Here is a 26,914-nt window from a genome sequence, read left to right as displayed (position 1 = left end):
AGAGAGTGTGTTCTGAGACCCCGGGGGATGCCGAGCAGGCCCCCCATGGGCAGGGGGCATGTTGGGAAGCAGAAAGAACTATGTGCTCGGGCGCTGGGGAAGAGAATCCAGGTGTCCTTACAGTGACCTGAGCTACCAGGTGCCCATGGGCTGGGGAGATGTGTAGCCCAGAACTGCCCTATCCTCTGGAAGGTGCAAGGAGTACTGTCCTTCACGGCAGCCTCATGAATGCAGCAGACCCTTCAGCAGAGGGAAATCAATCCCACAGTGCAGCTCTCTCACACGTCAAGAGGCCAGCTAGTCAGTTTAATGACAGGTGTTTCAAGGTCCCAAAATGAGTCAGGTAGCTGGGCAGGAAAAATGAAAGATTTTCTCTTGTTTAGTTTAGCAAACTAAACTGTTCTAAGAGTTAAGACTGGAGTAAGGCGGAGGACCCGGATGTGAGTGTCAAGGAGGCTCTGAGAGGTCCGCAGGGACAGCAGCTGCTGGCCTCACTGCCTGGACAAAGTGAGGCACAACTGCCAGCAAGGCAGAGGAGCAGGCACCCCAAAGCTAGGGCCTGGGTCTGCCAGGGTCTACTACAAGAGCCACTCAGGCAGGTGCTCAGGGCAACTGTACCCCCAAAACTATGAGGTCTTTATAACTGACACAGCCACACCACACACCACCGAGTGGATGGTGACCTGCCAAGCAGTGTGACTGGCCTAATCCAGAACTCTGATGACAAGTCAGAAGCTACCCACCTAACCTGGGGTTCACAGGGACTGGAAATCCCAGGATTTCCCAGCCAGCCTTCCCAAGCAGGCCTGCTTAGACAAGGCTGGAATCAGCATCCCTGCAGCTTCCTGGTGTGGAGAAAAAGGCAGGTGTCATGAAGGCACAGCACAGGCTTGAGAATTTGCCACAACTGAGGCAGAAGCCAGGTTCTTCCCTTGACCTCTGTGGCCTTGGCAGGTGAGCCTCTTCAGACTCTTCGGTCTTGATTTGTTTTTATTTTTTATTCTGTAAAATTGTGAAAATAATAAAACCTCTCAGACTCTCACTGGTTTTATTTCTATTTTTTATTGTTAATATTCTTCTTGAATGGTTTTAGACTAGAAATAACCTGGGTAAGCCCCTTGCCTGGTGTCTGCGGGCACTCAGAAGGATGGTAGCTCCCATCATGATTATGGTATATGGATCATAAAGTCTAGATGTCATGAGCAAGAGTATAGCCTTGCGATTGAATGCAGCTCCCACAAGTTCACCCGACATGTTTAATGCTCTTCATAGCTATCACTGTGCTTCAGTACCCAGCAGAAAATGGTAAGAAACTGATATAAGTGACTGTAATTACCACTACATTTAGAGTTAAGCCACATTTTTACAGCTTCTCTTTTCTCCATGTTAGCTCTTCAGAATTCACAGCTATCCATGGAGACAGTTTCCCTGATGTCACGTGTAATCTAATCATTGTAATCCTACAGCAAATGAAAAGACAAAGCTGGAAAGAAGTTTGACTCCCCTGTAGCCATGCTCCCTCCCTTCCTAAAGGACTAAATCAGGTCCCCCGCCTTCCCTTCATCAAGCATTATTTGCCAGGTAGTGGACTAGGCACTGGGGGTACTGAAATGAAAAAAAACAAGACCTTGACCTCAAAACCATCAGCCCAGTGGAGGAAGTCAACAAGTAAACCCACGGCTGAAAGGCACAGTGCTAAGAGCTGACGCAGAGCAGACAGGCATGGCACAGGGCCACGGGGAAGGCACACCTGACCCAGCTTTGGTGGTGCCTGTGAGGGGTGTGGAATGGCTTCCCAGAGAAGAAATACCTAGCTGAGAGTGGAAGGAGATGCAGAGGTTACCTAGATGGGTGGACAGGAGGTTCTGGGAAAGACAGATGTTCTAGAAGCAGGAAATGGCATGAGCATACAGGGACAAGTTCTACACAGGAGCGTGAGGTAACCTGGTACAGACAGCACGTAGGGTGCCAGGGCAGGAAGACAGAATGGGTCTGTATGGCAGGCAGGTGGGGTGGGAACACAGGGCTGCCTTGCTGCTGAGGAGTGCCCAGTCCCTTCCACTGGCGCATGGGCCTCTGTTGACAGCATCACCGTTTATTCAGCTCCATGGCCCCAAGGCCTAGAACTATACGGGTATGCAGCAGATACTCTCTATACACTTGCTAAATGAGTGACCATTTTTAAGTTTATTCAGATATTCGGTTCTGACAAGATGGGAGACTGAAGTGATGTGGACCTCCTTCCCAACACAAACACAGAGAAATTATAGATAAAATATACCAAAAGAATAATTTAAATATATTGGGCCGGGCACGGTGGCTCAAGCCTGTAATCCCAGCACTTTGGGAGGCCGAGACGGGCGGATCACGAGGTCAGGAGTTCAAGACCATCCTGGCTAACACGGTGAAACCCCGTCTCTACTAAGAAATACAAAAAGCTAGCCGGGCGAGGTGGCTGGCGCCTGTAGTCCCAGCTACACGGGAGGCTGAGGCAGGAGAATGGCGTAAACCCGGGAGGCGGAGCTTGCAGTGAGCTGAGATCCGGCCACTGCACTCCAGCCCGGGCGACAGAGCGAGACTCCGTCTCAAAAAAAAAAAAAAAAAAAAAAAAAAAAAAATTTAAATATATTATTGAGTATAGAAGAATAATGGGAAAATGCTCAGATGCTTGAAGTGAAAAAAAAAAAATTAAGTCAGAGCTGTAATTTTTACCATGGCAACTGGGGGCTGGGAGTATCAGACGTTGATACAGTTACAGGAGCTAAGATTTTAATGCATGCAGGAGGCAGAAGACCTGGCCATGGAACTGGAACTGAGATCCCCACATAAAGCCAGGATCCTGGGGGCTGTTAGTCTTTGAACAAAGAACCAGGAAGACCTTTCTCGCAGAGCAGAGGAATGTCTGTATGTGGCACAGAACAGAGGCATCTCCTATGAGAAATGGAGATGCCAAGCCCACACGGCACGTGGGTGAGGAGTCCAGCTACCCAGGAGGTGAGACTCCTAAGACAAGGAGTTAACATCCAAACTAGCAGGACCTATGAACCTCCCTGGGTCTTGGCAGAACACAGGCAAAAGTGATGAGATAACACATCCACAATCCACAGTATGTGGAACTCCCACTAAACATAATCCCTGCTTAAGATGACCTTTTTTTTTCTTTCTTTCTTTTTTTGGGATGGAGTCTTGTTCTGTTACCCAGGCTGGAGTGCAATGGCACGATCTCGGCTCACTGCAACCTTTGCCTCCTGGGCTCAAGTGACTCTCCTGCCTCAGCCTCACGGGTAGCTGGTCTTACAGGCGTGTGCCATCACGCTCAGCTAATTTGCATATTTTTAGTAGATACAGGGTTTCACCATGGTGGCCAGGCTGATCTTAAACTCCTGACTTCAGGTGCTCCTTCCGCCTTGGCCTCCCAAAGTGCTGGGATTACAGGCGTGAGCCACCACGCACAGCCTAAGATGATCTTACGATAAAAAACAAATTGCAAGAGAAAATGAACCACAGAAGAGTGAGTCAATAGACACAAGAAATAAAGAGAATTGGTACTCCTGGAACTAGAACTAAAAATCTTCAAACAACTGGGAAGAGGCTATAAAATAAATACAATCAAAATAATCAGGGAGATAAAAGAAAGAATAGAAATCATAACAGAAGACTAGGACACAAAAAAATTAATTAATAATAATAGGCTGATTTTCAAAAGCACCAAATGGAACTTCAGAAAATTAAATATAAAAACCAAACATTAGGCCAGGTGTGGTAGCTCACGCCTGTAACCCCAGCACTTTGGGAGGCTAAGTTGGGCAGATCACCTGAGGTCAGGAGTTCGAGACCAGCCTGGCCAATGTGGCGAAATCCCATCTCTACTAAAAATACAAAAAAATTAGCCCCGCGTAGTGGTGCATGCCTGTAATCCCAGCTACTCAGGAGGCTGAGGTAGGAGAATCACTTGAACCCAGGAGGTGTAGGTTGCAGTGAGATGAGTTTGCGACACTGCACTCCAACCTGGGTGACGGAGCAAGACTTCATCTCAAAAAATAAATAAAATAAAATAAAAACAGTCATATTGGGAAGGGTTATTAAACAGCAGATAGTAAACTGCTACAAGGAGAATAAAGTGACAGACACTTCTGTGGAAGTTTCCTAAAATGCAGCACTAACAGATACAGAAATAGAAAAGAGAGGAAAGATGAAATAAGATGGTGGGTTTCTAACAAGTTCCAGAAGAAGAGATTAGAGAGAATCAAAGAAAATAGATGCCGGGCGCGGTGGCTCAAGCCTGTAATCCCAGCACTTTGGGAGGCCGAGACGGGAGGATCACAAGGTCAGGAGATCGAGACCATCCTGGCTAACATGGTGAAACCCCGTCTCTACTAAAAAATACAAAAAACTAGCCGGGCGAGGTGGCAGGCGCCTGTAGTCCCAGCTACCCGGAAGGCTGAGGCAGGAGAATGGCGTAAACCCGGGAGGCGAAGCTTGCAGTGAGCTGAGATCCGGCCACTGCACTCTAGCCTGGGCGACAGAGCCAGACTCTGTCTCAAAAAAAAAAAAAAAAAAAAAAAAAAGAAAATAGATAAAAATTTCTAAATGAGAACTATACTGAGTCCTAAACAATATAAATAAAAGTGAATCCACTCAGACATAATGTAGTAAAACTGCAGAACAAAAAGACAGAAATAAGGCCTAAAAAGCAACCAGAAGGAAAAGACATGCACACTCACTCAGGCTGCAGAGAGGACAGCCCAGAGGCCGACCAGTTAACAGCAGGAAGAACAGCTTGCAAAGCAGCTCTACAGTCCTGGCAGTGAGAAGGAGGGTGGCAGTGGGGATGGAGAGAAAGGAGCCTTCTGACAAAGCTCCTTGTTTGTGAAGGTCACCACCATCCGCACAGTAACTCCAGGTCAGAAGCATTCACTTTCCTCATCGTTGTTGCCACAGCCCTCGATTCCTACTACTGCCAAAGTGCACATCATCCTACAGGGTGCTCGAGTGTGCTTTGCTACTTATACAAACCCTGAGGGCATGCACTGGGTCTAACGTATCTTTGCCTCCCCCATGTAACACACTATACAAAGCAGGGGCTTCATAAATGTGTAACTGAATTCTCACAAATCACTTCTTCACTCTTGAAGGCCTTGTTCCTTGCCCTATATCAAGAGATCTCCAAACTTCAATTTGACAAAAATGACTGTCAATCACTCCTTGATTAACTGGATTCAGTGTTAAAGACAGGTAAAGTTTTCTGCAACAGAGAAAAAAAAGGTGGCCCTTGGGCCCACGGGTGGTGACTGGTGGCGTCTGCCAGGGGGCATGAGGCCTCACACCTCTTAGATGCATATTGGAACAGCTTTTGGGAGGCTGACAGAATAATTCAAGGTAGAGAGCTTTACTAGTTGAACCCAAGGCACAATAGGACAGCTTCTCTCTTTCTTCTAATGACCTCAGAGCTTTAAGAATGTTTACCTGAGAGCTGTGCCCCTAGCCTTAGAGAAGGCAGGGTCCAAGTCCCATCCAAGATGGACAAGTCCTAGGGACTGTCCTGCCTGGACCCTAGATGCAGAGATTAGCCCCTTTATGTGAAAGGAGAACAGGATGACACAGAGCCAAGGATCAAAACGATCAGGCACCACCCATGGACCTGAAGGCCACCTTGTTCTTCTCTGTTGCAGAAAACTTGACCTGCTTTTGATACTGAATCCTGTTAATCGAGGGCTGATAAGAGAATCCAGAAAATATAAAAATGGAGTGCCCATTTTCTGGGCCATTCCATTTGAAAGGAAAGACTATTTGGGAGAACCATCCAACAGCCTCAGTACTTATTCAGAACAACTTTTTTGCTGATGGATTGAATTTGGCAGACAGAGATGAATGCTAAAATGATTACAAATTGTACTACAGGGAATACCCAAAAGGGAAAAGCAATCGTTTCAATAATCAGTTGTACCAAACTAATATTCAAGCAAGCTTTTTCATCTGTAGAATTTCCTCTCTCTGCTGGTGTTGTCTTCACGTTACTTGGCCTGAGACAACATGGGCCCCTTAAGGGCCTGGCCTGAGTATCTTCATTTCCTAAATGCCACTATTATGCCAATATTTGGATTTAGGCATTGTAGGGAAAATGACCCTAAATGGAAACAGAGGAATACAGACAGGGAAGGGTCTGGGGAAGACGAGAAGTCATAGAGAATTGGTACTCCTGGAACTAGAACTAAAAATCTTTATGAGATCCCCACATAAAGCCAGGATCTTTATGAGATCCCCACATAAAGCCAGGATCCTGGGGGCTGTTAGTCAGGATTTTGGGATCCTCCGTGCTTCACAACTCATGAGTGAGGAGAGGAGTCTGCCTTTGACAGAGCGTCGTACACAACTGAAGGCTGTGAATGGCAGGCACATCAGCCTCTTCCCTCATAAGCACACTGTTAGCAGAAGACTTTCTGGGAAAATCGAAGTCATGAGCTGGTTTTTCTCTTTGGGAAGAAGAGGCAACCAACACTTCCTATGGGCATTCTATATGTGAGATTGGTGATGACACACTTCAATATGACATCCCAGCTAGAGCCTCATGCAACCCTGCCAGAGAGGTATTATTAATCCTACTATTTTGAACAGATGAAGAAACTAGAGGCTCAGGCCGGGCATGGTGGCTCATGACTATAATCCTAGCACTTTGGGGGGCCAAGGCAGGTGGATCACCTAGGTCAGGAGTTCAAGACCAGCCTCACTAACATGGTGAAACCCCATCTCTACTAAAAATACAAAAATTAGCTAGGTGTGGTGGCGGGCACCTGTAATCCTGACTATTCGGGAGGCTGAGGCAGGAGAATCACTTGAACCCTGGAGGTGGAGGTTGCAGTAAGCCAAGATCATGCAATTGCACTCCAGGCTGGGCGACAAAAGCAAGACTCCGTCTCAAAAACAGCAAAAAAAAAAGGAAAAGAAAAGAAAAAAGAAACTAGAGACTCAGAGAGGTTAGGAAAGTTGTCTAAGGATTGAGAATGAACCCTAAGACTGACTCTAATACAAGCAAGAGAGAACCAGAGAGAGCAGTCACCAAAGCATTTGATCACCATACGTTTGTAGATCATGGCTCGTATCCGATTTCCTACACAAATACTTTCTTTTATAGGTCTTTGGGGGCCAAAACTTATTCATATTTATAAACCCTAAGTTATCTTCTTACATTGCTTGATTTGGTAATATGCTAGGAGCTATGGATAGACCAAGACACAGAGCTAGGCTGGGCATGATGACTCCACCTATAATCTCAGCACTTTGGAAGGCTGAGGGAAGAGGATGGCTTGAGTTTAGGAGTTCAAGACTAGCCTAGGAAACATCATGACACACTGTTTCTATTAAAAAAAAAAAAAAATAGAGCTAGGCTATTTTCTCTTCTTACAGTCAAAAACAATATAAGTTGTTGCCACTGGATATGTGAACAGCTAAGACATAAAGGACAGAGAGCTGGTTCTCTTCTCCCATTGAATAAAAACTCTGCAACCTTTTCCCAAAGAGCAGACAGTCCAGCCAGAATTGTTAAAGGATGTCTGGTCAATCCTTCCTATGATTAATTAGGGGTACACACCAGTTACTATGGCATTCTCCTAAAGATAAATTACAAAGAGTCATCACGTCTTGAAGGTAATCCCAGTGGAGATGTGGTAATGAGGGCACCCAGTAGCCTCTCTTCCGCCCAAAACAGCGCCAGAGGTCTTGAGGAAGGCACCAATTTCTCTTTTGGAAGGTCATAGATGGTTCTACTGGCTTGTGCCTATTTGTTTCCTTCTACTGGATGAAATTAAACAGCCTGGATATTTAGACAATGAGACCAGAGTACATTCTCCTTAAGTCCAGGCTGGGACTGCTCTTGTCACTGACTGGGGTTTCTAAGTGGCAATATGGGTCAATTGTTTTCCATCTATTCTCTCCCCAGAGTAAACATGCTAATGTTGACGCTGCTTCTCACAGCTGTGGCAAGTTACCCTGAGTGAATTACTTTAGTTCCCTAGACCTTAGCTTCTGCAAATATGACAATAACAAAATAACACACCTGGGGTTGTTATGAAGATTCAATGAGATAACAAATGTGAAGTCCCCAGTACTGTGCCTAACACATAGGAGGTGCTCAGTGGTAGCTGCCGTCATTACCATCATTGTCATCATTGGGGCACATTCCCTGTGCCTCACTCACCACCACTTTCACTGTCTCACAAACAAAAATACACAGTCAAGGAGGCAGTCTGTGGCTGGGTGCAGTGGCTCATACCTGTAATCCCAGCACTTTGGGAGGCCGAGGTGGGAGGATCGCTTGAGCTCAGGAGTTCAAGACCAACCTGGGCAACATAGGGAGACCTGTATCTACTAAAACTTTAGAAAATTAGCTGGGCATGGTGGCATGCACCTGTAGTCCCAGGTACTCGGGAAACTGAGGTGGGAGGATCACTTGAGCCCAGGAGTTTCAGGCTGCAGTGAGCCATGATTCTATCACTGCACTCTAGCCTGGGTGACAGAGCAAGACCCTGTCCAAAAAAAAAGGAGGCAGTCTATGATGTGGAAAGGAGGTGCTATGAAATTATGCAAGGTGCCACCTTTCCAACAAGGCCACCAATTTAAATCTCTGTAAGTACCCAGAAATCTCCCAACTATTAATATAAAATACACAAGGAAGATAATCACAACAAAACCCATAAACCTAAGTATAGACAGACAGTGACTGAGAACTGCAACAAAGCCAAAGTCACACAGTGAACCAAACAAGCAGGCACATGATTGGAGACCAAGAGTAGAGAGTGTCTGTGGGACATGTGGAGCCTTGAAAGAAGGTCTGCTTCAACATCTACTTCTAACACACCACAACTGCTCCTCTACAAGTGCTCCAAGTTCTATACTTAGGCACAAAGAGATCTTACAAGAGGAATACTTCTCTGCCCGCTATTTTTTAGTATAGTAATAAAACATGTATTCTCTTCCTGATGACCACTTAGCAATGGAAGCTCAGTGTCAGAAAGCCCACAGGCACCGCTGCTGCACACATGTGAAGTGACACTCTTTCCCACTGAGTGGCTTACTTGTTGCTGTCGCGGTACTCATAGATATGACATCCTTGAGGCAATCCGGTCTCGTGGTCCAGAGTGAAAGCAAGCTTTAGCTGAACAGAGAGAGAAGAGAAAATAAGTTTTAGGCAGCATGCTCTATTCGCTCCAATAGCTGAAATGAAAAAAATAAAATCAAACAAAGTCACACTCCCTCAAGTCAATGTGTTGTGGAGAACTTGGGTCTGCCCGCTCTGGGAAGAGCCCACACCTTACAAGGACCCCATCCATCAATGACAACTGTCAGCAGGACTCTACTTGTTCATTCAGCATGCAACCTATCCATTTATTAAGCACCTACCTTGTGCTAGACATGAGCTAGCTGAGAGGGAAAGAACAGTGACAACAGACTCTTTTCACGTGTCTTACCGTCTAGCAGAGAAGACTGACAGCAATCAAAGGATCAAACCAATGAATGTGTATACATGTGTAGAACTTCAAATTAAAATAGGCTCTCTGAAGCAAGAAAAAAATCCCCATGTTTCTATGAAAGTAAAGAGCCTGACCTGGATAGAATGGATAGAAGGGAAGGTTCCTCTGAATCAGGGGGAGGAGGGAGGGGAGTGCAGAGGGTTCTCCTGGGGAGACAGCACAGTTGAGTGCAGAAGCCCTGGGGCAGGAGCTGCAAGATGGCTGGTGAAGTTGGGCCCTGATAGATCCAGGGACATGGTGGGTGACTCTGGGGAGGACCTTCTTGGCCACACTGGAATTTCTGGCCTTTACCTTAACAGTGAAGAAGAGAAAAAGAAAGAGTAGATGAGGGAGTCAGAATTCTATTTCAGCAAGATCCCTCTGGCTACAGTGCAGTCTGCAGACCACAGACCACAGAGTAGAAGTAACGTCCTGCAGGAGGCAGCCACTACAGATTCAGGGGAGTGGCCAGGGGAGCTGGGATAGAGTGAGAGAAACGGACAATTTGAGGTATATGTTGGCAGTTGAATCAAAAGGATATGCTGGTGGATGTGATGCTGGCAGTGGCAAGGAAAGAAAGGAAGAAATCAAGGACGGTTCAAACTTTTGAATCTCAACCACCAGTCAGGTGGCTGATCCACTGCTGAGAGAGACTGAATTTGGGGACTGATAGGGAGTCAAAGGTTTGACTTTGGACATGTTAACTTTGAGACACTCATTAGCTTTCTTCAGATATGGAAAATTAGGAACAGGAACTCTGGGAAGGTCTTGGTTTCTTTCTGGATTCCAGAGGGCAGTGCTCAGGTGAGTGCTGAACTCCCAACAGAGCACAAGGAGGTGCAGCATGCCCTGCTACAGCCAGCTGCTTATGACAGCTTTAACGTTCCAAATGCAAGCCAATTACTATGTTTATAAATTCACTGGGTTTTTAAAGCACTAGGGAAATTTTAACTAAAATTAACTGCACATTAGGAGGATACATTATTATAATTTTTTTTTTTTTTTTTTTTTTTTTAACTACAAGGCTGCGAACACAGCTAATGATCTGCATCATTATATACTGGATGATTTTTCTCTTCCTTAGTGGGAAAGGAACTCACACGAATGGTTTGTCCTCTAACTGACCCAGATGAAAACACAAAAGCAGAAACAAGCCCTTCTCGACCATCATGAAGCCAGGAACTCAAGTCAAAGGCATGTTTTCCCTACAGAGCACCACTTGAGTCTTCCCAGCCCTCTCCTTTGTGAAGTAAAAAATAATTTTAAAAGAATCTATTAGTTACAACCCTTTTCTCTTTACCTCTCTCTTTGCAGCTGAGGTCAGGTCTATATTCATTCTGTCCATTTTGAGTCTGCACTGCTTAGAAATTTTCGTATCATTTGACTCAGTGATTTAAGTTATAAATTTATAGCTTAGAAAAATTATCAGAAATGTAGGAAGAAAAGTTTTATTCGCAAAACTGTCCCCGCCCCCTTCAGTGTTATTTGTTGGAAAGACTAAAAAGTCCAGCAACAGCAAAAGGTTAAAGAAACTATCCTACAGTCACATGTGGAATAGCAAGCAGTTGTTACGTGGCTTGGGCAGAAATTTTACTAACCCAGGAAAAATACGTTGGACAGATGAGATAAAGCAGGATGTACACTTGATTATACAGTGTACCATGAAGACTGTGTAAAAAAGGACAAAGACTTCCTAGAAGAAAGACTGAGGCCAGGTGCGGTGGCTCATGCCTCTAATCCTAGCACTTTGGGAGGCCGAGGTGGGTGGATTGCCTGAGCTCAGGAGACCAGCCTGGGCAACATGGTGAAACCCCATGTCTACTAAAATACAAAAATTAGCTGGATGTGGTGGCAAGCACCTGTAGTCCCAGATACTTGGGAGGCTGAGACACAAGAATCGCTTGAACCTGGCGGGGAGGTTGCAGTGAGCCAAGATTGTGCCACTGCACTCCAGCCTGGGTGACAGAGTGAGAGTCTGCCTCGGGAAAAAAAAAAAAAAAAAGACTTGGAAGGAACATACCGAAACAGCAACAGTGCCTATCACTAGGTGAGAGGTTCCAGGTGATTACTTTCTTTGCATTTTCCAAATTCTTCATAAGCATACATTGCTATGACAGAAGACTAATAGGTTTTCCTCCTTATTTTATGACTGGTGATTCTTTCTTACAGAATTCTAAGTCCTCCTGGGTTTCCTGTGTCTCAAAAGACCAAAGTCCCTGTTTTCTGGACAGCTAGTCTTAGCTGAGTGTCTTATGCCTGTTCTACTGGCCACTAGACCCAAGAAGTACAGTATTCAGCTTCTCAACCAGTATCTAAGCATCCTTCTTGCTCCCTCATCATGAAAACTGGCACTGGGTCAGAGAGGACTTAGCCACTGGGCTGGCACAGGCACGCAAGGGAGATGAGCTGGCAAGGCAGGCTGCATGTAGGAGTGTGTGGACTTCACTTCGCCAGAAGAGAGAAGCCATGGCAGGTTTCAGGGCAGAAAGACCAGCTCTGATGGTCAGGCAGAGAAGGACTGAAGTGAGAGAGGGCGTGGAGAAAGGCCTTAAGAGGGGTTGCTAGAGTACCCCAATGAAATGATGAGGATTTAGCTTATGGAGGTGCAGTGGCATAGGAGACAGCTAAGAGACAAAGACTTGGAAGTACATACACATCTAACTATGTGCCAGTGATAGCTGGAATCTGCCTCCCAGACCGCACTCAATGCTGTGGTGACCAGCACTTAGTCCTTAGTCATGAAGAAACTATGGGAAATCTAGTTGCAGGGGGATTCTCAAAGTCAGGAAACTATGTACACACCATTTCAACAATAAGGCAAGTCAGCAGAGGTGGTGATGGGGTTGGGGAGAGAGAGGACTGGAACAGAAGAGCAGTCATGTTTACTGAAAGGAGGACTCACATTTATTGAATGCCTACTGTATAGTCTGTTCTCACACTGCTAATAAATACATACCTGAGACTGGGTAATTTATAAAGGAAAGAGGTTTAATGGACTCACAGTTCTGCATGGCTGGGGAGGCCTCACAATCATGGTGGAAGGCAAAGGAGAAGCAAAGGCAAGTCTTAACGTGGCGAGAGGCAAGAGGTCTTGTGCAGGGAAACTCCCATTTATAAAACCATCAGATCTTGTGAGACTTATTCACTATCACGAGAACAGCACAGGAAAAGCCCATCCCCATGACTGAATTACTTCCCACTGGGTCCCTCCCACAATAATGTGGGGATTACTAAAATTCAAGATGAGATTTGGGTGGGGACACAGAGCCAAACCATATCACCTACCAAGTAAAGGCTTTCCTTTATCCTGACAACAACCACTTAAATTAGGTATTGCTACTTCCTTTAAACAAATGAGGAACTTGAGGCTGAGAAAGGTTAAGTAGTTTGTGCAAACCACAATTAAAACTGGAATTTTAACCAAAGTCCACATTCCTTTCACCTCACCAGCATTACAGGACTTGGTGATGGTCTGGAGATAAAGTCAGTGAGAGACAGAAGTGTCAACAATAGTGTCCAGGATTCTCTGGCTCAGGCTGTAGGGCAGATGCTATTGCTACTCACCCTGACAAGGAACAACAACAGGTTTGGGAGGAGAGTTTGAGTTCAGTTTGAGATTGCTGATTCTAATATACCTGAGAGGCATCTAGTGGAGATGGCCAGTAGGCTGCTGAATATACAGTTCTGAAGTTTATAAGCAAGATTGTAAGCTGGAGGGATAAGAGGGCCCTGGATAGAATCCTGAGAAACACCTGTATTTAAGAGCTGGACAACAGAAACTAGGGAGTGGCTATGGAGTTCTGAGTTCTGACATTATAGAAGCCAAGGGGAGAACATGCCTCAAGGAGGGCGTAGTCAGCAGCATTAAATCCTTCTAAGAGGTCAAGTAACAGAGAACGTTCCCAAACAAGGAATCCTTTGGCTCTATCAGAAAAGACTCTTGCAGGGAGTGCTGGGAGCAGAGATCAGGGGTGACAGGTTGAAAAACAAGTAGAAAGCCAGGAAATGGCGATCATGAGTGAATACAACTCTTTCAGCAAATTAGACAGTGCTAGGGAAGAGGCAAGAGTCATGAAATGGAATGGGAAAGGATGAGAGGATGTGGGAGTATACTCAAGGTGTTTGAAGGGAGTATATTTAAAGATGACAGAGACTTGTTTCAATGCTGACAGGAAGAAGGCACTATGGATGGTGGGGTAGAAGACATTAAGAGAGACAGCAAGAAATGCAGATTCAAAGTCTCTGAGATGACAAGGGATTGGATCCAACACAAAAGTGGAACCCCTTTCTTGGCCGCAGGAGGAACGAAGATGGGCAGGGATAACAGTGAGATCTGTGGATTGGGCAGGGGGGATTTAGAATGTCCTAGTATGATTTTCTGGGTTCTTTCCTGAAACTTAGGAGACAAATTATATGCAAAGAATGGGGAATGTTACGGGGGAAGGAGTTTGAAGAAAGTGATGAAGGTTTGAAATTGCTCCTTTGGAGAATAGGAAAAACAGTTGACCTGGGCAGAGCACGAGGATTGCCAGGGAGTATTCGGATCCCCCTGAGGCCACAGGATCTGAAGTTACTGTGTAGCAAGCATCTGTCCCACTGTTAACTTTTTTCTAGCAACCTAGACATTAGCGAGAAGAAAGTTAGGTTGGTCCAAGCTGACTATCTGCCAGGTAGGTTTGAGGAAAGAATAAGGGGGTAAGGGAGTGGAGATACAATACAGCAGCATATGGACCAGGAGACCTACAGGGGAGCAGGAAGGAAATAAATGGGAAGGAGGCTGACGGGAAGAAAACAGAAGTGGCTGGGTGATCGATGTCTGGAATGGAGCTAGTATGTACTAAGCACATCCTCTGTCCTAAGCATCTCTCATGCTGATCGTATTTAATCCTCGCAACAGCCCTGCGAGGCTGGTTCCTACCTCTATGTTACAGGAGAGTCTATTAGGTATTTGGCCCAAATTACCAAGTAAGTGGCTGAGCTGAAGTGTGGTCCATGTTGCTAATCTCTGGGTGTAGTGTCTGAGAGGTCAAGGAAAGGAGTGTGGGAGTCACTGGGTAAGGGAGTTGAAGGGGCCAAGGCCATGGTCAGAGAGCAGGCTATGTGTCTGACCTTAGGGATGGCTGGTCAAAAACAAGATCCAAAAAGAAGTCAAGGAATGGAGAGCCAAGGGTCTGGGTAGGGATGAGGGTGGGAGATCTGTCATGAGGACTGAAATTCACCCAGGATGATGCTATGCTGTTTCCACAAAGTATGTCCCTACTGGTGTGTAGGTGCTTACCATGTGCAAGGTTCAATACATGAATGAATGGGTCCATCTGGTTCCTGCAGCAGACACGGATGCATAGCTAGCAGGCATTTCCTCCTTGCTAAGGATGCCCTACTTTCACTCAGTTATTGACTCCCCGTCCTGCTTCCCAGTTTAGGGGGTTCAGGGGGAAGCAAACCCAACCTCTAGCTATAGGGCTGGACCTGACAGCTCTGAGATAAGAAACCTAAGCTAATCAGGGCATGGCATTTCCTGGCCCTAGAAACTGGCTCAGGAATGGATGTGTGACCCAACTGAGGCCGATGAGGCACGAGGGGATGCTTGTTGAGTGCTCTGGGTACGTGGGCCAGAACTGCTGCAACCAGCTTGTCACCAGCCTGAGAAGGGAGCCAAGTCATGGAGGACACAGACTCCAAAGTGAAAGTAGGCAGCCTGCACCTTGGTGGAGGCAGGCCTGGTCCCTGCCACCTTCGGGCCCTCTACTGCCCTTGTGTAATTTGTGCTCATGCTTCTCCTAAGGACACTGACACACAATGTGTCTTCCCACTCCCTTGGCTCTGTTCTCCTAATTCGCTCTCTAGAACACAACTGTTATCTTCCTGAAACATAAGCCTGGTAACACTTCCCTCTTTAGTACCTTTGATGGCTTCCTGCTGTTGGAGATATAAAAGTGAATTAAACACAGACCAGGGTCTCTGGAGGTTGGTTGTTCACATGAACAAATATGGACAGTAACAGAACAATGGAAAGAGGTAGGCCTGTGCTCAGGAGGGTGTGCCAGCCAGGGAGGCACTCAGGGCAGACAGCAGGAGTCTTACAGGACAGGGAAGGGCCGCTCTCCCGCTCCTGCAGAGCTCCGTGCACTCCCCCTACACGGTCCACTTCCCTGAGGGGTTCGGAGCAGGCCAGGCTCTCTCAGGCCTCTGCGCCCTTCCTCATGCTCCACTTGCTTCCAGGGGAGCCCTTCCTGCCTGTCCCTCCTCTGTCCAAGTGGCCCTGATCTTTTGTTTTCCCCTTCGCTGGGATGCTGGAGGCATTTCCCCCAGAGAGTCCGAGGGTGGCTTCACCAGGTCTCCTGGGCACTCGGTGTCCTTATCACTGTCACAGCAGGTGTCCAGTGTCATCCCTTCAAAAGAATTTCTCCTTTCTCTTCAGGAAATAAATTCAGCCTCACATCTGACTCCTGCTCAGTAAATGCCACCAGATGACAAGCTGTGGCTCAGACACTCAGTGTTCAGGTGTTGCCATCTTGTCAGCACCCTGAAGAGGCACGAGCTCCTTCCCTCAGCAATGCTCACTAGATGCTTCCTACCTCTCAGGCACGGCAAGGAACCATGCAGCAGCAGCGCTCTGGCCCTAATCACCAGCTGCAGGGACCCACCCACAGAGCAGCTCACCTTGGGAAGTCAGCCTGCAAGAATGGCAGCCACTCAGACTTCACAAGGTCTTTCTCTCTCCAGAGGCAGCGTCATGTCAAACAGGAGAGCTCACCACTACCCAATCCTTTGCCCCGGAATAGGCTTCCCTGGGTGGACAGTTTCCAAAGGCACAATGGTCCTGGTATTGAGTGAAGAGGGAACGAAGGGAAGGACCCAAGAGGCAGTAACAAGGCTGCTCTGTCAGCTTCCACCAGCAGAGGGCGGAAGCCTTCAAATGGGTTCAGTTAGAGGCAAGGCTTTCATCCCAACAAGGAAAGGTCAGTCTCCTCCCTAGGGCAGAAGATGGAAGAGCCTTCTCCTTCCAGGGGCTCAGGCTGACGTCACACAGGAGCGCAGGCTCCAGGCAGCCAGAGCATGAGACTACCACTGGGACCCCTTTGGACCTAGGCCTCCTGCTCTAGGGTGGGGCCCCCAGGAAACTGGCCCCAGAGAATCGTGTGGGTGGGCTCTAGGAGTCTGGGTGAGTTGAAGGGACTACGACCCTTGGGAGAGGAGAATCTTCCCCAGAATCTGTGGAAACATGGGATGCTGGCCCTGTTGGGGTTGTTGGGCCTTTGAGGGGCCCTCCTTTAGCCCCTCTGACCTCTCTGGGTGGGATGACAATGGAGACAGCAAGGCCATCCTCCCAGCAGGTGGTAACAGGTGGGTAACAAGAATGAGTGACTGAGGACTATGTACAGCTTCCTCAGGCTGCTCAGATTATTGCTGCTTGGGGATGGCACTTCAGGGAGAACTTAGGGGCAGAAAGAATGTCCTAGGTAAGCAGGAGAAGGGGTATCCACTGAGTCTTTTAATGTAGCTACTAAAAGACATGTGACCTTACTTTGGATCCCAGCCTGGTGAGGACAGTGGGCCAGGCTACATTGATAAGAATAACCAGAAGAGTGACGGGACAAGACAGGAAAGTGTGGCTAGGCAAGCATGCCAGGGGTCCCTCTGGGCTACTAAGCAGGTAGATCTTCAGCTGGCCCAGGCACACGGGCAGCTTTGTCAAACAGCCACACTTGGAGAACGTCATCAAAGGGCCACTAGGCACTCATCAGTTAGGGAAGACACCACATTAGAGGTTTTGAGGCTTTGGAAAACTCCTGGCCTGACCTTGGAAGGGCAAAAAATGAGTTTAAAAGTTTAGGAATTCCCCGTTTTGTTCACAATGCCTCCAAGATGACCTCTCACGGGCAACCAGGTCTCTTTCTGCCCATCTCCTGGAAGGCACTTACAGCCCCAGCAGGACAGAGCCATTCAGCTTTCTCTGCAGGCTACTCCATGAATGAGCAGGGGAACCTAGGATGCTAGCTCAGAGCTCCCTCACAGGGGTGTAATGAGGGAGGTCACTGGTAAGAGTACAGTGTGAGTTATCTGGCCAGGATTGCTCCAGTTCAAACCAACATGGGTTCTCCAGGAGGCCTGTGAATTTGCTTCAATCTGCTAGTTATTAGGACTAAGGTTCAAACACAGGTCAAGGCCGGCCTGGGAAGCCTCCAGCCTCTCCACGGTTGACTCTTCCTCTCATAGTCCACTGGGTTTTGCAGGGTGTCCAACTCTTCCTTAAGCTGAAAGTGGTAAATCCTAGCACAGTTCAAACATTTCAGCTATGCCATTTATGGCAAACTTTAAAAGATCAAAGTTACTTCTACCTGCAGCCTTGGTTTTTAATAGAAAAATCTGATTAGAAGAAAATCTCCACATTCTGAGATGATCTTGAGTTTTTCTTCTTTAGTGTTCACTGTTTGGTTTGGATTTCCTAAGTATCATTTCGTTTTTCCATCTCCTTTTTGCTTTCTTTTATAAGACAAAGATGCTGTGGACTTTGCTTTAACTTGGTTAACAACGATTCTATGGCAATGTATTAAATTTCTTTCTCCTAAGTCCACTGAAGTCTTTTTGGACTTGGAGAGAGCTTTTTAAGAAAGAACTTGCTCATTCAGCAGGATTTTCCTCCCCACCCCAAGCTCTGGTTCTGACCTGGAAAAAATAAGAGTGAGAAAGAGCAAGAGAATCCTGCAGTCCTGACGCTCAACTTCACAAACCACAAAAAAGAACCTTGCTCCAGTAACGTAATCATGGAGATTTCTGGCACCTTGGTCTTTCAAGAAAAATACATCCTTCTGCTGGCACAGGGACCCATCAAACTAAACCCTATTCAGCATGGAGTTCCCGATTCATTAGTGTTGGAAAGTCTATAGTGAGGCTGGCTGCTCCCATTGGATGACGCCTCCCTGCAGCGCCGTCTGTAAACCCCACAGCTGTGTTTTCACTTAAAGCCACTTCTCCTGACTGCGCTGCACCTTGTTCCAGAGGCTTGTTCTGTTCTCATTAAGGTTAAAAATGACAGGACAAGGATTCTTCAATGCTGAGGTTTTACTTTCTGAGAAGAAAAAAGTCTGTCTCTGGAGCTATGGTCAACCCACAGGGAGGGCTGCTCTGTAGGAAGGAGCCAGTCCCAGGAGAAAAGGGCCTGGTGGTAGCATTCATGCCCCCAGGTCAAGCCACTTCGTCTTCTGAAGGTGACTCCATTGCTTACCAGTTTGTCTATGGCAGGAGAGTTCTGCTCACCACCGTCCCACACGACCTGTATTACCAGGTGAGCCCAGCAGGGAAGAGCTCATCCCTGATCCCAGGGTCTCTTACAGCAGAACAGGAGCACCTTTACTTCAGCAGCTTCCCGATCAGGCCTTGCCCAGTTACTGGGCCATGTTCTTGCCTCTCACATGCCTGAGCAATATGCAACAGTGAATACAAAGCGTGATGAGCAAGTCTTGTGTGTGTCACATGCAGCCAGCTGGAGAGAGAGTGCAGTCAATCTGCTCATCCTAATCAAAGCTGGAGCATTTTTGAGGATTTTCAGGGCCAAAGAAGGTGACTATGTTGGAACATCACCATATCAAACCATTTTTGCTCAGAGCTCAGGGGCCTCAGGCTAACTACTGTTGAAGAAATGGAGTTACCCAAAGCTGCTTCCACAGGAAAGTGTCAGTGCTGACTGCAGGAACTGCATATCACCCCTTCCAATGCACAGAGACGGTTGTACATCTGAGAAAGATGCTATCTAGATTTCCTTGCATATAGAATATACTAATTCTGTTACCTATCTATCTGCTTTCTAAAGCTTGTGGTCCTGCCCTCAGCAGTGGTCCTACCCAAGCCGCAGGCCTTGTGGAAGCCTCCCACTTTACAGTGACTGCTACACAGCCTCGATCAAACACTCAGCAAAGAGAAGGGAACAGAAGTAGCCCAAGTGACAGGCTCTCCACTCACTCAGAGATGTTCTACACTTTATCTTGGCATCAGATTAGGCTAGAAAGTTATGTGTGTAGATCATATGAGCTTGGCTCTCTAGCACCTGCCTTCCTCAAGGGTGGGTTAATATATCCCTTTGCCAGATTTTGTCTTAAGAAATAGCCTTATAAAATCTCTTTCCTGGTCAGGTGTGGTGGCTTATGCTTATAATCCCAGCATTTTGGGAGGCCGAGGCGGGTGGATCACCTGAGGTCAGGAGTTCAAGACCAGCCTGGCCAACATGGTGAACCCTCATCTCTACTAAAAATACAAAAATTAGCCGGGCGTGGTGGTGGGTGCTTGTAATCCCAGCTACTCGGGAGGCTGAGGCAGGAGAGTCGCTTGAACCCAGGAAGCGGAGGTTGCAGTGAGCCAAGACCACACCACTGCGATCTCAGGCATGAGAGGCAAGAACACGGCCCAGTAACTGGACAAGGCCCGGGAAATAGTCTCCAAAAAAAAAAAAAAAAAAAATCTCTTTCCTCATTTGCCCAAAACGCAAACACTGTTGTAATACTGAATATTTCCAGTATCAAGCCTCATGTGAGAAGCTGCTTTTAGGTGCTAGAAAAAATAATTCTCAATGTTCAATGGAGTTTGTTGTAAGAGATAACCTTATAAACTCTCCCTCCCCCACCCTACCAAGCAGGATGACTGCATCTGTGATACTGAAATCAGAAAACATGAAGCCCAGTCACAGGAGCTGTGCCCACCCCTAGAGATGTCACATTTTTTCTGACACTCCTCTCCTTCGTTCTGATTTTCTGTCTTTCTATTATTTAAATGCAGCTCACTGTTCATTTCCTTTATTGTAAGCCCTCTCAAAATCTTTTTGGAAACAGATGAGGGTATATATAAACAAAGCAAAGTTCTTCAAAATATAAGCCAAACCTACATAAAAATGGGAGATCCAGGCAAGTTTGAACACAAACTGATGAAACAATGACCATAATGGTAGGCATTCAGTTCATGGAAAAAAAGAAAACGGGACATTCCCATATAATACTCAGAGCCAGTGATCAAGCTGGCTGTATTCTTGAAAAAACAGTAGAGAACAGAATGATCTTCCAGGGAATTGGCCTCAGTTTCCAGGGACTTGAGGAGTTGGGGAGTTATATAACCCCAAGCGGGGAGCCAGCAGCTCTGACCTTGTCTCTGTTCTCTCCCAGATTCTGGGGTTGGTGGTGGGGTTCTGATGGTCCTAGACTTTCTACCTGTGAAATAGAGCTGAATTCCTTTATGGTTGTCCTCATGGTTTGTTTTACAGGTGAATGTGAGATACTTTCTAGGTTTGCTGGAAGAAAGCACTCATGATAAACCCCTGCTATATCGGTTAGAAGAGAAGCTCTATGATTTCAGAAGAACCAGTGCTCACATCTTCAGATGTTTTAATGAGAACCAAGTGGCAATGAAGAGTTCTCCTGCATAGGGCTGTCTTACGTAGCTAAGAGCTCCCATCAAAGTTCTTGACTTGCTTCTATGCTAATTCTGCTTCCTTCCTCCCAGACAAGGCCAAGTATCTGGATAACATATTCCAGAACTACACTGCCATCTCAGGTCCCTTCTGGACCTGGGGCAGCCAATCTACCTCCTTCCCCAACTGCCTGCTTCCCTGCTCCTACACCCTGGCTTCCACCTGCAACGAGAGGGCTTAGCAGCAACTCCTGGTAGAAGAATCACTTTCCACTACCATCCAGCCACAAAATGCCCATTGATCTGACATCCTTTAATCTGTTGCTCAGAACAAACTGGAAGGGACGCCTATAGGGCTCATACCTGGGGTTACCTGAAGTTCCTATTCCAAGATAATTAGTTGTGTCTTAGATAGTCTGTTTCTTTACAGAATGACATATCAATCTAAGAGATGCTGTTCTAACTGTGGCAAACACCAAGGAAAACATGGGTATTGTGAAGTTTAAAGACAGTATAGACAAAGGTTTACAGTTAACATGAAATACAAAGACCAAATGGAGGGTATCTGGAAAGGTCAGGATCCATTAAGAAGGAAAATGGGGCTAGGTGAGATGGCTCAATGTTTGTAATTCCAGCACTTTGGGAGTCTGAGATGGAAGGACTGCCAGAGGCTATGAGTTTGAGAGAAGCCTGGGCAATATAGCAAGACCTCTGTCTCTACAAAACATTTAAAAATTAGCACAGGCGTGCACCTGTGGTCCCAGGTACTCAGGAGGCTGAGGTGGGAGGGTCACTTAAGCCCAGAAATTTGAGGCTGCAGTGAGCTATGATCACGCCATTGCACTCTAGCCCGGCAATAGAGTGAGGTCCTGTCTCTATGTAATAAAATGAAAAAAAAAAAAAAAGGAAAGAAAAAAAAAAAAGAAGGAAAATGAACAAACTTTCTATTTGTAATGTTAACTACGAAAAATTAGCTTTGGTAATAAAAAACTCCTTGGATAATCTCACATAGTTGAAAATCATTTAAGAAACTAGGCATAATGTTAAATGTTAAAAAAATAAGTTTCACAATAATCTTAGGGGAATGTTTTCATTAAGCAGAAACTTGTTTTCCCTCTAGTCGCCAGGTAATCTCTCTAGGGGCTCTAGGGCTAGAACTCAGGGGACAGACAGAGGATCTCACAGTCTAACCTTTTAGTCTAGCTTAGATCTTCTGGTCTACCTTTCTGCCTGTTAGACAGACTTTATGCTCTTGCTTCCACCTTTCTGCCAGGGAAACAGGACTTTGACAAGAAGAAGAACTTCTGCTTGTGAACATTTCTACCTATGAAAACCACCAATGACAGGCCAGGCACGGTGGCTCACGCCTGTAATCCCAGCACTTTGGGAGGCCAGGGCAGGTGGATCACTTGCAGCCAGGAGTTTGACACCAGCCTGACCAACATAGTGAAACCCTGTCTCTACTAAAAATACAAAAAGCGAGGCGTGGTGGCACACGCCTATAATCCCAGCTACTCAGGAGGCTGAGGCAGGAAATCTCTTGAACCTGGAAGGCAGAGGTTGCAGTGAGCCAAGACTGTGCCACTGCACTCCAGCCTGGGCAAGAGTGAGACTCTGTCTCAAAAATCAAACCCCAACAACAGAGGCTGCTTAGTAGAGAAGTAAAGTATACAGCCTCTTTAGGCTGCTGGGTTTTGAATCCTGGCTTTACTTCCTGTTAGTATGTAACCTCTTTTACCTTAGTTGCCTCCTACGTAAAAAAGAGATAATAACAGTGCCTACCTATAGCAAACACTCAATGATGTTCTTGAATGTATTACATAGTAAGACCAGAGGTTATTCCTGATAATGAGTTGAGATCAGAATTCAAAACATGACATGCTGGAACAAGCTGATTGGGACTCAGTATTTCCAAATGTGATCACTCTAAAACCTGAGTAATTTCTACAACAGTAAGGTCCAGTTTCTTTACCTGAGCAGTATCTGGGAAACACTCTCTCTTTGTAGGACTCCTGGGGCCGCAGCAGGAAGATTCAATGCTTCAAAGCCTTGCTGTCTGCCTCAGCAGCCCCACGACCACCACACTGCTCTCCTGCGGCCGTGCTGACACGCGGTCTTCTACTTCAAGGCAGCCCTGATTGTATGCCCCAGTGACGCTAGCTCCAAGGCTGCTTCAGACAGCACCAGCATCAGGCAGGCCCTGTGCCTCTAGATGAAACTCACTACTCAAAAAAAAAAAGCTTCCAAGGCCCTGCTGGGTCAACAGATGTGCCTCCACGAGGAAGCTGCCCAGAACCTCAGCACCAGTAACAACTTGTCCATTAATCTCTGCTTGGGGAAGGAAGAGGCCACCCCAGCCTGTCGGAGCATGGCAGAGGGCTGGCTTCTGACAGTCTGGATACATGAAAATTGCTTCTATCGTGGCCTGATTCTTCTCAGTTATTCTCAAGTTGAAACATGTCTCTAGCTGTGTACTTGTTTAACAATCATATTGTCCCAACTAGATTTTTAAGTCCCTGTAGAGAAATCCCAGTGTAAGTTTACTCTTTGTGATCCCCACAAAGGCTTTAAGTTAAGGCAATGCAGGGCCTCGTGATAAGCAGTAGGAATCATAGGTTCCACATGCAACCAGACACTGTGCCAGGAACAAGTGTCCAGGTACTACTGCTTCTATCTTGAAGGTGAGGAAACTGAAGCTCAGGGAGGTTAAGTCACTGACCTGCCCAAGGTCTGGCAATATATAAACTAACACCCGGCCAACCTGGAAATGGAACTCAAACCCCTGTGGCTCTAAAATCTTGGCATTTCCTACTGGGCCACACTTGCTGCTTCTTCTCCCACAAACAGGGACACTGTGTTGGAGGCTGGAAGTTGCAACAATTTACCTTTCCCCTTCTCTAGATTCTAACAGAGAACTGAATGCAAATGGCATTCAGAATGTCAGCCTCCTTAAGGCTCACTGGCAATTAAGGTGGGAGCTGAAGAATCAGGTGGGAGCTGAGCAGACTGACCCACCAGTTGCAGGTGGAGAGGCTGGACTGAAAGAAGGGGATACCTGGGTGGGCTCCCGCCAGGCAATGTCAAGCTTGGAGCCTGCAGGTGCCAGGTGAGCCCACTCAGGGAGAGCAGGTGAGAGACAGGTTGGTTTCACCTTTTCAATTCAATGAACCTGCCCCCAGTTGGGGCCCAGTCACACAGCTAGGTAATAATAAGACCAGAACTAGAGCTTCTTTCAGGGTCTGTAAAAGGTTAAAAGATGAAATGTCAGTCAACTAGTCAAAATACTGCAGAACAGAAATAAAGAAAAAAAAAAAACTCAAAACAACAACAAACAAAAATTAAGATCAATATAAGAACTATTATTATCCTATTAAAAAATGTGTTGGGGACTCATATAGCCACTTTTTATTATTTAGTCCGGGGCCCCTATTCAGGACTTCACCTGTAAAATGAAAGAATCAAAAGGCTCCTATCTAAGGCTCCTTCTGGCTCTCCTTTCACAGCTCTGTGGGCGCGCACCTGCTGAGCATTTTCTCTGTGGTGCACAGCTCCATGCCAGGTCCCGTGGGAGGTTCGGGATAAAGGCCGGCAGAGATGACTGAGCTGCACTGCCTCTAACACTGAGAGAGCTCAGAGAATGATCTGGTACAGTGGCCTGCATGGTGTAGATGAGGCCTGAGGTGAGTCTGGCAGGACAGCAAAGATTTGAACGATGCACTCTGGAGAAATTCCAGGTGATGGGGAAAAAACAAAACCTTTAGCTCTCCCTGGGCAAAGACCACATGAGTCATGTCCATCAATGTATCCCTAGCGCCTTCCAGAATTTTCCATAAAACAGGCGCTCAATAATAATTGTTGAAGGAATAAATGATCAAAAGCAGAAAAAATAAGAATGAATATTCAATGTTCCATGAATACACGAGATTGGTTTGACTACAAAGTAGAGGGTACAATTGAGAAAAGATAAAATAACAACATTGATCGTGGTATCAAAGATGATACTAAGCACATCAACACATTCTGCTGGATTCTCTTAACAGCCTCATAGGGTGGGTGCGGTTACCATGCCTACGTTACAGCTGGGAAGTGCTTGGAGGCTCACAGAAGTTGAGAAGCTTGCTCTGGGTCACACACCTGCAGCCCTGATACTTGAGTCCGGGGGCCCTGACTCTCAGCTTAGTGCTTTCCCATGAGATGAGAGCGCCTCAGCTCACATATGACAGGTGATAAAACCTGGACCCTCTGCTAGTTTGTGCCCCACTCCTAGGCCACCTGTGACTGTGTGATGTGACTTGCTTTCTGATGGCAAACAGCCCCTGAACTGAGATCTGGCTATTTCCTGGGGGCAATGCTGGTGCTGCACACAGAGGAATTAAAAAAAAAACAAAAAACCCACTTTTTATTCTGAGATAATTATAGATTCAGGAAATTGCAGAGATAGTACAGAAAGGTTCCACGTGCCGATCTCCAATTTCCACCCAAGGTTCCATCTTACATAATTATAGTACAATATCAAACCCAGGAAACTGACACTGGCACAATGTGTGTGTCTAGTTTTATGCCATTTTGGTGACACACGTACATTTGTGTAAGCGCTACGGCAATCTACATACAGACTGTTCCCTCCCTACATAGGTCTCCCTTGGGCCACCCTCTGCTCCCCACTATCCCTAGCTTCTGGCAACTACCTATCTGTTCTCCTTCTCTATAAATCTGTCATTTTGAGGATGTTACCCACATGGAATCACACAGTATTTTAAATAGCTCTTCAAACCATCCTAAGGTCAGGACTTGATCCATTTTTTAGATTTTTAGAAGAATATAAAACAACACATCAACATCCATCAAGAGAAATGAAAAATTAAGCAGAATAAGAAATAGACTGGGCCTAGTCCTGGCCCAGTTGCTCACAATGCCTGTAATTCCAACACTTTGGAAGGCAGAGGCAGAAGAACTGCCTGAGGCCAGGAGTTGGAGACCAGCCTGGGCAACATGGTAAGACTTCATCTCTACCAAACTCAAAAAAATTAGCTGAGCATGGTGACACATGCCTATAATCCCAGTTACTCAGGAGGCTGAGGTGGGAGGATCACTTGAGCCTAGGAGGACTGCAGTGAGCCATGTTCACGCCACAGCACTCCAGCCTGGGCAACAGAGACCCTGTCTCAAATAAAAAGAGAAATGATTCTATCCTAGTTCTGCCACCTCTAGCTATGTGAGTTTTGACAAGTATTGAAGCTCAAATCTCAGTTTCCTCATCTCTACAAAAGGGTAAAAGGCTTGAGGATTAAATGATCGAATGTGTGAAAGCACTTGGCAAACTGCAGGCTCTCAATAAATTCTAGCTGTTTGTTATTATTAAAGAAAAGCCAAATAAGCCTCTGTGCTTCTTTATAGAAAATAAGGCTCTCAATGGTCACAGATGATTGAGGAAATGACCATGCCAGCCCTTAAATGACCCCAGGTTATTCTTCCTCTTTCTTTCCAAGACTCCAGGATGGAAACAACCTGGGGATTCTTAAAAGGCGCTTCCAACAGGCGTCTTCATGTGCGCAGCCTCATGAGAACAGGCAGCCATCGTCATGCCAGATTCACCAGGGGGCCCTGAATTCAGAAAGTGGGGAAAATGGCCAAGTGCTCTCTGCTTAGCACAGGATGCCTCCAGAACAGCCGGGTTTGTGCAGAGGCCCCCAGCAGCACACTGAGCACAGAGAAGGGGCCAGTGCCAAAGAGAGGCAGGGGTCAGATGTGTGATTGAATTAGGTGCTGCATGGATACTCCTGAAAGCACAGCCTCATTCAAAGGCTGGACGTGAGAAGGGGACAATGGCCTGAACTGCCCACGAGGTCATCTTTACTATGACTAGCTATGGAAATCTGAAAACATCTCCCCCAAAATCACATAGGCGAAGACTCCATTATATAGTGGAAAGAGCACTCGACTTTGAGCCTTTGAGTAGCTGGGAACCACGCACAAATGGCTGGCTCTATCTAAGCAATATGCCCAAGGCC

General features: G+C 46.4%; 1 protein-coding gene across 2 annotated transcripts in view; it reads right to left on the bottom strand.

The window, feature by feature from the left end:
• Positions 1 to 839: 839 nt before the first annotated feature.
• The window catches only part of DIS3L2 (DIS3 like 3'-5' exoribonuclease 2), a 351,252-nt gene continuing 325,177 nt past the window's right edge, over positions 840 to 26,914 (bottom strand). For both annotated transcript variants that reach the window (XM_023193873.2, XM_023193874.2), the window contains 2 exons: positions 9,072 to 9,151; positions 840 to 1,002 (listed from right to left, as the gene is read on the bottom strand). In XM_023193873.2, coding sequence (XP_023049641.1) covers positions 870 to 1,002; positions 9,072 to 9,151 — 213 coding nt within the window. In that variant the 3' untranslated portion in view covers positions 840 to 869. The remainder of the gene's footprint in view (positions 1,003 to 9,071; positions 9,152 to 26,914) is intronic.

This window comes from Piliocolobus tephrosceles, chromosome 11, assembly GCF_002776525.5.
Source record: "Piliocolobus tephrosceles isolate RC106 chromosome 11, ASM277652v3, whole genome shotgun sequence".
Classification (NCBI taxonomy): Eukaryota; Metazoa; Chordata; class Mammalia; order Primates; family Cercopithecidae; genus Piliocolobus; species Piliocolobus tephrosceles.
This window is presented reverse-complemented; position numbering and strand designations above follow the sequence as displayed.